The following is a 12,969-nucleotide window of genomic DNA, read 5'->3' as shown; positions in this document are numbered from 1 at the left end:
TCCTATGTTTTAAAAAGATACTTGCAGTTGTGTATGGAAACAGATTGTTCTGTAGTTATTTTCAGAAGCTCATGTGCGTCTACAGATATTTTTTTTTCCAAGGCAGAAAAATATATTTGTATAAATCGTTGTGAAAAAATTAATTTACAATCAATCAAAGGGGTCCACTGAATATTTACAGAGAAAAATAAATGGCACTATGTATTTTCTAGAGCTGCCAAAGTTAACTTGAGATACTAATTAAATATGATTAACAGAATCATTTTTAAAACATTTAGCAAATGTCACATTAACGCCCTTTCATTCTGCTATTAGTAATAATGAAATTCTTAATTGTATTTACATCTTTAGTAGAAAAATAAATTAAAGTTTTTTTGAGGTAGAAGATTTTTTTAAATAATTACCTAGTACGAAATGAAAGTCAATTATTTAATTTAAAGAATGTCATTATAATATCATGTTTAATAGTTCTAACATGGTGGGTCTTTATACATGACATTATATAGCTGCCTTTATATTTTTCTCTGTTTTTGTAAAGTGCCTTGAAAAGCAACCTTTAAAGATTCTACACTATAGTACATAAAAATAAAGGTAAATAAATATTATTTTAGTACTTTTATTATAATCATATTTGAGGGTGCCGGGCATTGAAATGTTTGTTTATCCCATCTGACCCTAATGTAAAGAAAAATTAAGTTTTGTTTGGTCATGTGTTATCTTGCCTCTGGTGCCCCCAATATAAAATGTTGCATGTGTCAGCTCTGGTTATCTTAATTGTTTAAAATTGTGTGGCTCCTAATTAACAAATGCAAATTAATCCTAATTGCTCTTACTAATGGGCCATGCTCTTATCAATTAATTTATCATAGTTTTCTCTTAATTGTGAAAAAAGGGTGAAATGTGCTTGATTGATGGTTATATCATGAATATATAGCAAGCATTTGTGGAATTTTTGATGATGAAAGTACAGATGTGTGTGTAAAGGTTCCAAAGGAAAAATGCATTCAGGCTTCAAGTTCAGCCTAGCCAATGCAGTTTGTGTGCTTTCTCTCAGCGCTAATTGCAGTTTAGCGAACAGTGATAAATTTTCTCTCTGCTGCAGGATTTGGTGACCAATGTGTCACTGTGAATTGTTCGTGGGACTACCTCAGGTCACATTTTCGGTCCATTTTCGGGCTCGTTCCTCAACATCAAGCTCATTAGTGAAATAACAGCCGCCTACTGGTGCAAGAGCATGGCCGAACTCAAAGCCGACTTCCCCAAAAATGTGAGTTCATTTTTAGCTTGTCTTTATCTCATCTCTATCTTTCCCTCTTTTACTCTTATTCCCATAGAAGTTTTCTCATAATGTGATTTATTACTTTGTTTCTCACTTTTTGCGGCTGGGGAGCCTGTCAGTGTTTTATCAACAGCCATAATTCTCCATAATAGAGGTGCCATCTTTTTCCCTCGTTTTCTGTCCCTCAGTAATTTGAGTCGCTTTTGCTCTGTGCATGTTAACTGCATCACGAGTAATTGTGTAATAGAATCTCACTAATAGAAGATTTTCCAAGGCCTCTTTTCTCTTCTCCTCCCTCCTCCGTCGTTCTGCAGGCAGATGACAATAGCTTTTTGTAGTGTTCTTTTCATCACAATCAGCCATCACTTTTCTCTCTAATCATTTGCAATGAGACAGCCCGTTTGAGCACAAAATAACTTCCTCAACTTTTGTTGTCTGCCTGCTTCAATCAAGGGTGAGATTAATTTTGAATTACAGGGTGTAATTATAAAGCACAACGTCACTTTTCACACGAACCCCTTGAATCCCTCCTTCACACAAATGTGTCTCGGGGTTTATTTTTTATTTGATTTTATTTATTTTTTTTCAGACTGGCATTTACCTCAATGCCAGTTATATTCTAAGGCTACATCTTAACTTTAATTGAATGTCGTAATACTCTATTTAGGTAGTAACTGCATGCCACAGAAATTGGGCTTTTTTTAAGTTAAGAGTTTGAAGTTTACATGTTGTTGAGATTACATTGGAGTAAAGTAAACAAAAACAACAACAACAACAACAATACATATCACAAATATTTTGGGCAAAATAATTTTTATTACATGCTTTTCAGTACTGAATGAACTATTTAAAGTAACCTATGTGACTGACTTATTTCAGAAGAATTCAATAGGTGGGTAACATTACAGTCGTGCAATAATAATCAAAATGGTGGCAGCTTCAGCTGCAAAATGCATTTAGGTAGTTATTGCATAATATTTCTGTTTGCTAAACCGAAACATTCTGTACCTTGATTTTGGTAATGTTAGTGCAAGATTAAGCTGAAAATAGTTAACGACATACAATACAGTTTATGTCACTAGAACTAGTTGTTTAACTAACATCAAAATAATGCATTTGCATAACGTAGAATGTCCCAGGTTGTCATCGATAATTGACAAGACATGAAAGCGCTATTCGACGTTAGCATGCTGCTAAGCTAACAACATGTTTACTCTGGTAAACATTACAATACATACAGTTGCACTCACAAATAACCCTTAAAGGGTTAGTTCAACCAAATAAAATTACAATTCTGTTATTTATTACTCAGCCTCATGCCGCTCCAAACACGTAAGACCTTTGCCTCTTTGGAACACAAATTAAGATTATTTTTTTTTATTAAAACTGAGAGATTTCTGACCCTGCATAATGTAACTGACACGTTCAAGGCCCAGAAAGGTAGTAATTACATCGTTAAAATAGTCATCGGTATTTAAACCGTTATGTTATGGAGCTGCTACAGTGTTGTCTATGTTGTAGGTCATAAAGCTCTCAGATTTCTCCAAAAAAATATCTTCATTTGTGTTTCGAAGATGAACAAAGGTCTTACGGGTTTGTGATGACATGCGGATGTGTAATTAATGATATAATTTGTATTTCTGGGTGAACTATCCCTTTAAGGTGGGGGATAGTAAGGTGGGGGTAAGCCAGTGAATTTGATTTTGGTCATATTAAATATGTGTGACTTGTCAAACCAGTTAATTTAGAAATAGCCACATGAATCATTCTTTTTACGGTGTGACTAAATTAATCAGTTTTTATTTACACTGAACTACTTTGTGAATGAAATGCTTATTTATGGTCAACACTTCTCTCACTTCCCCACGTCCATCATCTTGGATTTGTGTTTTCACTTCTCTCTGCAGTGTATCCCAGAATTGCTTTCTCAAAAGAGAATGTATTAGTTTGGCCCAAAAAAAAAAAAAAAGAGGCATCTCAGGAGGAATCATAATTAAAATTCCAACATTTAGCTGTGCTCCCTTAAAATCTCTCCTCTGCAGGCAGCAAACTTTTTTGTTTTGTAACTGAACATCTGTCATACATCCAGTGAGATAAACATAATCTATACACTGAAGAGTTCAGTAAGACTCTCATTGATAATGCTCATCGATCTTTGCGTAGGTTTCAGCTATTCAACATGCCCATTATCTCCATTTACTATTTACAATTTCCATTTTTCCCCCAATGCTCCTTCGTCATCATGTCGTGAACCGCGCGGGCCACACTCTAGGGAGCGTTGAAGTGTGTGTTCGTCGGAGCTCATCACAGCGTGTGACTGGTTCGTGGTCAGGGGTGATGGGCACACGCTGCTGGATGAAATGAATACTCAGAGAAGCGTAATGAATAACAAAACCAGCACAATAATATCAAATTATACCGGCTCACACATTTCAGCCCTACAGACACACTCTCTGCAAGGCTCACGAGAGGTTAGGAACACGTCTGAGACTGAAGAATTAACGTGGTGCATGAAGCTGCGATCCCGCCCCCTTTTCTTTTTTTTTATTTCCTCATATCACCGCATGATTGACAGTTTCCACAGCAATGGGGGTCCCTAGAGGGCTAGCGTTGCCAGTGTTGGCGGATGGGCTCGGTTACCTCAGCATAGCATTATTAAAGTGATAACCGGGTGATTCCTGCTTCTTAGAGATGCAGCCTGTCTCGCTCACTCCCTTTTTTCCTGTCTGATTAAAAAAGCAATATAATACATGCACATTCACAGACTTAATCTCAAACTCGAGTTTCTAAATGCAGGATAGCAAAAAGAACTGACTTTATGACACCGTATGTTACAGATAGACATGTAATGACAGAGATCCGTGATGTAAACAGCAACACCACTTTTCTAGCCATGCCTCGGCCAAAATGTACATTATTGCTACTTATATAATTTCTATATTCTAACCATTTGTGGAATCTGACCTTATGATAAAGAAAGAACATATGTGTTTGTAAAGGTTTTCAAAGGTAAAACCCATGCTTCATGTTTGATCAGCAAAAAGAGCTGACTTGCTCTTATATTATAGATATTGTATGTATATACAGACACCAAGTCCTCATTTATTCTCCTGACACCAATAAAACACTGACACCACTTTCAGTATATGTGGTTGGGCGGAGCTCCCAGGGGTGAGCAGATGAGAGGGGGTGGGGTTAGAGGCGCTACAGGTCCCCCAGGTCTAAGCGAGATCCAGGATGGATTGACTCATAAACTTCAACACATGCTTTGGCCGCCAAGCGTTTCTCCCAGTGCCCTCCGTGCCGATTTGTTTCCCTTAAAAGCGCCCGGCAAGGAGGAGGAGACACGTGGCATATATCTCTCCGCTTTATGGTGCGATTACAGTGTCTCCGCATACAGTGAGAGTAATACAGCTAAATCCTGGCTTGCCACATAGGAGCTGAATAATGCGGTCAGCATGATGTTTTTATTGTTTTAATAATACGTGCATGCCACTGGGCGTCTACAAATGCAGAGATTTATAAAGCAGCACAGTTTAAGGCAGTGTAATAGCTTTTGCTGGGATGTAAAAAAATTAAATAAATGTGAATTGGAAAAATTGGCGGATTTAGTGCAAGCGCATCAGGTGAAATCGCACTTCATCACTCATTTTCATTCCCCCTTGGGTTTTTTGTTTTTTTCTATTCCTCAGACTCTTTTCTTCTTTGTCTAGATTATCATTGCCAGTATTATGTGCGGCCACAACCAAGCTGACTGGACTGAGATGGCAAAGATGGCTGAGGTAAGCTGCCATTCCTTGTGTATTTGTGTTTGGCAGGTTTGCTCTGTTTGCTCCTTACACCTCTCCCAACTTCAGAGATTAATCAGGCTTAATGGAAGCATGAAAAGTAAACGAAACATGAATCCGTGAAATTAGTTAATGTTCTGAAGATCTTGTTCTTCAAGATATCCATTTCATGCACGTTTGAAAGTCTGTTAATGTGAAGGTTTTTCCTAGGCATAACACAAAAAGATGCATTTGTTTATCACACACATTCTCAACACAGTCACATCCATATTCATAGTGAAAAGCCTCATTGGTTCTGTGGAAAGAGGCTTTTACATTAAATTTGCATTAGATACTGTATCATTGGATTTCAGCCTTTTGGGTGACAGAAGCCAACTGTGCTAACAAACTGTGAATGAGAAGTTGTAAAACTTTATAAAATATATGTTTGCCAGAGCCAGAACAAATCATAACCACTATGACCCTGACAGACTAAGTGTGCCAAACAGAGGCTTAATAATTTAGCCAAATATAAACATCCTTCATCAATAACCCACTTCATAAATTGACGTTCCTAGCTTCAGTGGAACACAAAAGGAAAAATGTTGAAGAATGTAATTGCCACTCTTTTTACACTGTAAAAGTAAATTATAATCCAGGCTGTGCAAAATTGACCATAATATAATTTCTGTAATGTCTTCTCTTGGGAGCTGGATGGTAGTATACATGGCAATGTTAATGTGTTTGGTCTTGGTGGAATAGATCTGCTACACTGCTGCAGCAGAGCAAGTACAGAGACTTTTTATTGCCAATACATCCAGAGACCTGCTGCTGTGAGCATGTAAGAAAGGATGCTGCTGCAACTATAACATGAAATAACCCTTGTACATATGAAATTACTTCATAGCAGATCTAAACAGTTGGAGCTGGGGAAGGTGGAGGGTTTCTGAAGCATGCTGCAGCTGCTGGTTAGAAAGCACTGGCCAAGTATTTAAATGTTAAGCTGCAAGCTCACTGGTTGCTGATGCACCTAGAATCAATTGGCTGCGCCATTTGAATAATGATGTGATTATGTCAGATGCACCTAGTTTCATGACAGGACTTTGTATATAATTTTCCAGTAAAAAATTATGACCGTAAGATTTTTAATGTTGAATTTTCACTCCAGTCTTCATTGTCACTTAATTCTTGCTGATTTGGTGCTTAATAAACATTTCTGTTTATTAACTGTGATACACTGTTTTACTGCACATTTTTGATTAACTTAATGCATCCTTGCTAAACAAAAGCATTCATTTCTTATAAAAATGTAATATATTTTTTTTTATGAGAATAAAACCGAACATATGTAATATTGTGACAACTCGTCTAATATCAAAGACCAAAATGAAACACAAATATAAAATAAGGGGGGAATCACATCCAAATATAATTGCCAACCACCAGCTCAAAATGAATATATATCAAAATAATATATCACAACACCAAACAGCAATAATAGCTTACAATCACCCAAAACCTGGTCCAATGAGACCTACAACATTAGTTCAATCCATACAAGGTAAACACATAACATGTGTGTAATGGAAATAATGAACCTGCAATCCAGCGATGATCAATCAGCTTGCTAGAAAAAAAAGTTCAGTTCAAAATTAGATCAGTTGCAACCACAGTCTCATCACCGGAAAAACTCACTCAGCCAAAACTTGTAGTACTCTGGGCCAGGTTGGAGAAAAGTATATATAATCCACCAAAAAAAATCCAATTGAAGAAGTTTTGATGCTGGGATTAAGTCCGTATTGAACACCAGGATTCCAGCTAACACCAAACAATACAATTGAGGAAATATGGCCTACATTGAGTATTGCAAACACACTGTTCCTCAAATAATAGCCAAAAGAGGCATAAACATTGAGCATCAACTCAAAACCCCTCTTAAGTAAAAAGAGTGAGCCCTCTCTCAATCAAGCCCCCACATGGCCTTTTTTCAGCTAGATCACTCATTCTTCTTTATATGGGTATTCTTGACCCCCTACCTGAGGGCGTTGCCCCCTGGTTACCAGGAAGATAATTCCAAAACAGCTATAGACAGCCAGTAATAGTGAACACACTCTGGAACTGTTACACTGTTACAATTCAGGAGAGCTGCCTGTTTAACGTATACTTGAGGGTTTCTGCAGAATGAACTTATTGCATCTGACATAAGTGTGTGTGTGTGTGTGTGTGTGTGTGTGTGTGTGTGTGTGCCTGTGTGCACTCTGAGGTTTTATAATTCCAGTTGGCGCTGTTTCGTTCTGTATGTAAACAACCAGAGCCTGATTTAGACAGGACGTACAGTATGTAAATGCGGACAGGACCCTGCCATCACTAACACTTACTACTGCTGGTGCTCTAATTGAGGTGTCGTACGCTCTCGTACCTTCCAGTTTATCTCCTCAACACCCTCACACACACAAATTCGCTCAGCGAACCCACACACATGTACGTTTACACTGAGAAAATCCCAGAGAAGATTTGGCTTGTGCAGCGAGGAGGCAGGCATGACAGTGAGCTTAAAAACCAATGAGGAAGACATGTTTGTGAGGGAGTTTAGTGGGAAGTTTCGTGTACAATCATGTCAAGTCATTCTACTCTAGTATCGTTATGACAGTCTTCTTCCTCCTCAACATGCCTGTGATGTAATTCACATTACAAAACAACCCACACTATGGCCCTGTTTACACCTGAAATTAAGGGGCTGTCTATTTAGTAATGTATAATGATATAATAATTATACAGTGTACCACTAAATAATAATATGAAACGTCTTTCTTTTTAAAGTACTTAAAGTGGAATTTGATTCCCAAAATGAATGTCTCTTATGAACTGATTGTCTTTAGTGAATCAAAAACATACTGTACAGTGCAAAGAGTATAGTCAAACAAATAAATAAACCGATGAATCAGATCTTTGAATGAATATTCTATGACTTGTATCAGTCTGAAACACTGTATAAATGTAGCATTTCTGATTTTATGACCATATACATTGCCATTCAAAATGCTGGGGTCAATCTGATTTTTATTTATTATCGTAATTTTTTTCAATTAACAATTGTATTTATCAAGGATGCATTAAGTTGATAAAAAGGAATAAATTATATTTAAAATGTAAAAAAAAAAAAAAAAAAGATTAAAACAGGATATAGTTTTTTTTTTTAGATTTAATATAATTTCACTATATTACTGTTTTTACAAAATAAAATAAAAATTATGTTTTTTTGCTCTGTTGCAAAAGTTAAATAAATTAAAAGTGATTAAGAAGATTAAGCGAGGGCGGGGGTTATTGTATGTCACTTTTTACATCGAGTTTGAAATCGTTTGAACATCATCACTGACCGCTTGTAGCCTCTTAAAACTGATACCAGGAGTCAAGTCAAGTCAAGTCACCTTTATTTATATAGCGCTTTAAACAAAATACATTGCGTCAAAGCAACTGAACAACATTCAAAAGGAAAACAGGAGTAAAAGGGGGAATTTTACTCTGATTTTCTCTGGAATCAAGCTTTTAGGCATTTGATTCAGAATTTTGATGTGTCGTGCTCACTTTTCAAAACATGCTTTGGTTTAATGAATCTTTCAAAGACACAGAATGATATGAGAGCAGTCTTTCTGTGGCGATGAAGCCTCAAGTATTCTTGCTTTAGTTGAGAGAAGGGTCCGAGAAATTTCTTGATCACGATTATTAATTCATTCATTAAAGAAGTGCACAGAGTTAAAGGGCCCAACAGAATTGTCTATCAAAGGTGCCTTGACATAGCTATGAGCTGGATTGGGCCGGGCAGCACGACTTTGATCACACTAGAGTGGTTAGTTCTTGTCAAAGTTAGTGTCAGGTCTGATCAGTGTTTGTGTTGAGGCCTCTGGCTGTCTAATGGAGCGTATCCAGACATCCTCCACTCACTCTGTCTCACTCACACACACACACACAAATATCATTTTTTAGGAGTCCTGCAAGTAAGTCACAGCTCAAAGCCTGGGCCATATGTGAAGACCGTAATCATCTAGGCTTACATCTACTATGCATGCAAGTATTTCCTATCGTGGTCTCGACAAGCGCAACAGTTGGCTTTTGTTTCTTGTTCAAGTGGGGATCTTTGATGTGATGTACTTTTTTACTATTTCTGGATAAGAGGTCATCAGCTTTGAAGTTTTCTGTTGTATTAGGTACATGAAAGCTCTTTCTTTTAACACACATGTGATGCTCTTGTTTTCGTTTCCCCATTGTTAGGATTCACAAATAAATTTACTTCAATTCTGTCCAATATTTCCTGAATGTAAAAGTGCATTGTGTGTAAATATCATCTGTCCTTGTATGCGACTCCTTGTTGAGTCCACCAGCCTCTGGAAACACAAGAACGGTTCATCAGGGGCTTTATAAATTTGGTTTCGGTGGCCATGCAGCTGCATACAAATCTAAGATCACCACTGAGCAACGGCAAGCATCAGCTGGAGTGGCGAAGAGCTCGTCACTATCGGGCTCAGGAGCAGTGGAAATACATTCTCTGATTAATCACTCACTCTTCACCATCTGGCAGTCTGACAAACGGATCTCAGACTGACGTGAGAATCTGAATCTGACTGAGAGGGCTACCCACATTCCCAACCTTCCACGCATGCATATTGCCAGCTGTAAAGTTTGATGGAGGTGGAATAAGAATAGTGTAGGGCTGTTATTTTCACGGTCATGTTAGTTTTTCCCTTTAGGGAAGTTATAACACATTGACACACACACACACACACACACACACACACACACACACACACACACACACACACACACACACACATACATATAAATAAACTGTATGTGTGGTTTGTGTGAATTTATTATATAGACGCGCACACACATTTAAAAGTTTTGGGTCACTAAGCAGTTTTTTGTTGTTGTTGTTGTTGTTGAATAAAAAAATACAATTAATTCTGAAATAATTTAATAGTAAGGATGCATTACATTTAGATTTATTGTTACAATTTATTTATTATTATTATTATTATTTTTAAATACATTCTGTTGTGTTACAGGAATAATAATTATATGAATAAATTGCACTTAAGATTTAAAAAAATATTAATTCACAATATTATTGTTTTTACTATATTTCTGATAAAATACATTTAACCTTGGGGAGAGAATTTTCATAAACATTAAAAACATCACACAAGATGAAAGAAAGAAAGAAAAGAAAGGAAAGAAATAGAGAAAGAAAGAAAGAAAGAAAGAAAGTCCTTACAGCCTAAATCAGTAGAGGAACTAAAACCCAAAAATTAACCAAGCCAAAAAAAAAAAAAATCTAGTAAACAACAACAACAAATTATTTCCATGTTTTTGCCACAAAGTTATATTTTATTATGTACAGAAAACACACTCTATTTCTCCCGCTCTTTTTCTCTTACAAAGCACACACAGACTTACACAATGCAGATCCAAATGTGTTGTCAGTGTTACTCTGACGATTTTATCAGTAAATAGTTTAGCAACTTAAAAGCAACCTGTCATTTCTCACTAGCGAGGTAATAACGGAATTCATACATGCTTAATCTCTCTTTCTTTCTCTTTCTCTTTCTCTATCTCTCTCATTAACTACAACAATAACTGCATTACTATCAATTATATATTACTATATCATTATACTATCAATGGCTCAAGCCTCCGTTACTAGGTCTAAAATGACTTGCTAGGTCTAAAATGACATTTTAGAATTAGCAACGGAGGTGTGGGATGAGCTACATAAGAAATGAATCCTACTCAGAGGAGTTTGCATTATTTTCTAATAATTCAACGGCTTATCATCAGTTGGACCACAAAACTAGTCTGAAGTTGGCATGGGTATATTTATAGCAACAGTCAACTACACATTGTATGGTTCAAAATTATAGATTTTCCTTGTATGCCAAATATCATTAGGATATTAAATAAACGTCATGTTCCATGAAGATATTTTGTAAATTTCTTACCGTAAATATATGAAAACATAATTTTGATTAGTATTATGCACTGCTAAGAACTACATTTGGACAATTTTAAAGGTGATTTTTCTCAATGTTTAGATATTTTGCACCCTCAGGTTCCAGATATTCAAATAGCTTTATCTATTGTCCTTTCATAGCAAACATAATAAACCGTATATCAATGGAAAACATGTTTATTCAGCTTTCAGATAATGTATAATAATAAAAAAATACCTCTATGAGTGGTTTTGTGGTCCAGGGTCACAACTATTGATTAATTATTGAATTATGATTTTGTTTTGGGGGTGTACTAGAATACGCTCTCATGCTTGGTGGTTCGGAAATAGCATTATTGTGATTGGTGAACAGCTTAGACGCTGTTTCATTACTGCCCACCCCTGGCCAAAGCAGCAAGTTCGGTCTGCTCTGTTATAGTTAAGGATGGCGTCAATATTGCCATATCCATTTGAGCTGGATTCAGACCCCAAGAATATTGAGCAAGAGAACCATTTAGAACCTTTGCATTTACGGATATTGCAAGACATACAGGTGCATCTCAATAAATTAGACTGTCGTGGAAAATTTATTTTAGTAATTCAACTCAAACTGTGAAACTCGTGTGTTAAATAAATTCAATGCACACAGACTGAATCATCGTCCAGTATTGTTCTGTCAGCAATTTATAAAAACGTTTTCACAACTTTAACATACATATTTACATAAACAATTATTAAGGTGCATGTGTAGTAACTGCGTTAAAATGCCCAGCAATGTAGAAAACATCTGCTGAGAAAAGTTGAAAAGCCACGAGGGGTAAAAAAAAAAAAAAACGAAAAAAAAAACAAAAAACTGGCAAACACTTGACGCTACAGCAGCACTTCTTCTTCATTGTCGTCTTGTCTGATGTACACAACCAAGCATTCTAACCACAACCTCACCCCTCCCCACCCCCATCCGTTAGAATTTCTGGAGGCGGGAATTATTTTAATTATATTCTGATGGCTGCTTTGTGACATCACAAAACCCAGAAAACAACCCTGTAGTCCAAACTATCCATACGTTGTAGATCCTGAAAAAAATCCTGAAAAAAATAATAATAGGACCCCTTTAATGGCAGCCGATTTAATGTATAAAAATGTTTTTTCTTCATTCAAAATTTATATCACCCAACATCAGTTACATCAGCAGTAATACGCATGTGGATGCAGCAAGGAAAAAGTTCAGCATTTACTAGAAACCCTTCCCAGAAGTGTGTGTTATTGCAGTACGGACCAACCTTATATTATTTTCCATCATTTGTGGAATGAAATGTTCACAAAGCCGATGTCATCATATTTTTGGCCATATAAAATATTGTGCACCTTATACCAGCACACCTTGGAGTAGATTTACACAGTTCTGTCTCCTGCCTGCCTTGTCTGTCATTTTGTGTCTCTCAAACCCAGCCAAATCACTCGCTCGCTCGCTCTCTCTCACTTACTATCCCTATCTCCCTCTCTTTCTTTTTTCTCTCCTCTCTAATGGCTGTCAGGTTTTAGGAAAGCCATGGCTGTGTGTCTGAAGCAGCAGGTTTGTAGGGTGTGTAGCGGAGAAATCGTTCTGGCTCTCCCCATTTCAGTGTGGTTCAGAACGGCCGCCAGAGCGTAATTGCCTGCTGAATGCTTTCCCACTCCCAGCACCCTCGCTCACTCACCCGCTCCCCATCCACCTGTGCTGCCTTTTTTCTGCTTCCCTTTTTTATAAGACGACTCTGTGGCAGCTTTGACATGTCAAAGAGTTCTTCTGGGTCTATTTTAAGAACACCATTTTATGCTTTTTGAATGCTGGGAAGTGCTCAAGGTGATTTTCTTTTTTTTCTTTTTGTTACAGATTTGACTTTTTTTCTTTTGTGCAGCTTCTGGAAGGCTGTTTTACATACAGTGGCCCCCCAAAA

The 12,969-nt window shown here is 36.8% G+C and overlaps 1 protein-coding gene across 1 annotated transcript in view; it reads left to right on the top strand.

Moving 5' to 3' along the window:
- dpydb (dihydropyrimidine dehydrogenase b) overlaps positions 1-12,969 on the top strand; it is a 93,801-nt gene that overhangs the window by 46,369 nt on the left and 34,463 nt on the right. The window contains 3 exon segments of the mRNA XM_052549324.1: positions 1,103-1,267; positions 4,993-5,061; positions 8,944-8,953. Of these exon segments, the coding sequence (XP_052405284.1) occupies positions 1,103-1,267; positions 4,993-5,061; positions 8,944-8,953 (244 nt within the window).

Source organism: Carassius gibelio, chromosome B2 (assembly GCF_023724105.1).
Source record: "Carassius gibelio isolate Cgi1373 ecotype wild population from Czech Republic chromosome B2, carGib1.2-hapl.c, whole genome shotgun sequence".
NCBI lineage: Eukaryota > Metazoa > Chordata > Actinopteri > Cypriniformes > Cyprinidae > Carassius > Carassius gibelio.
This window is presented reverse-complemented; position numbering and strand designations above follow the sequence as displayed.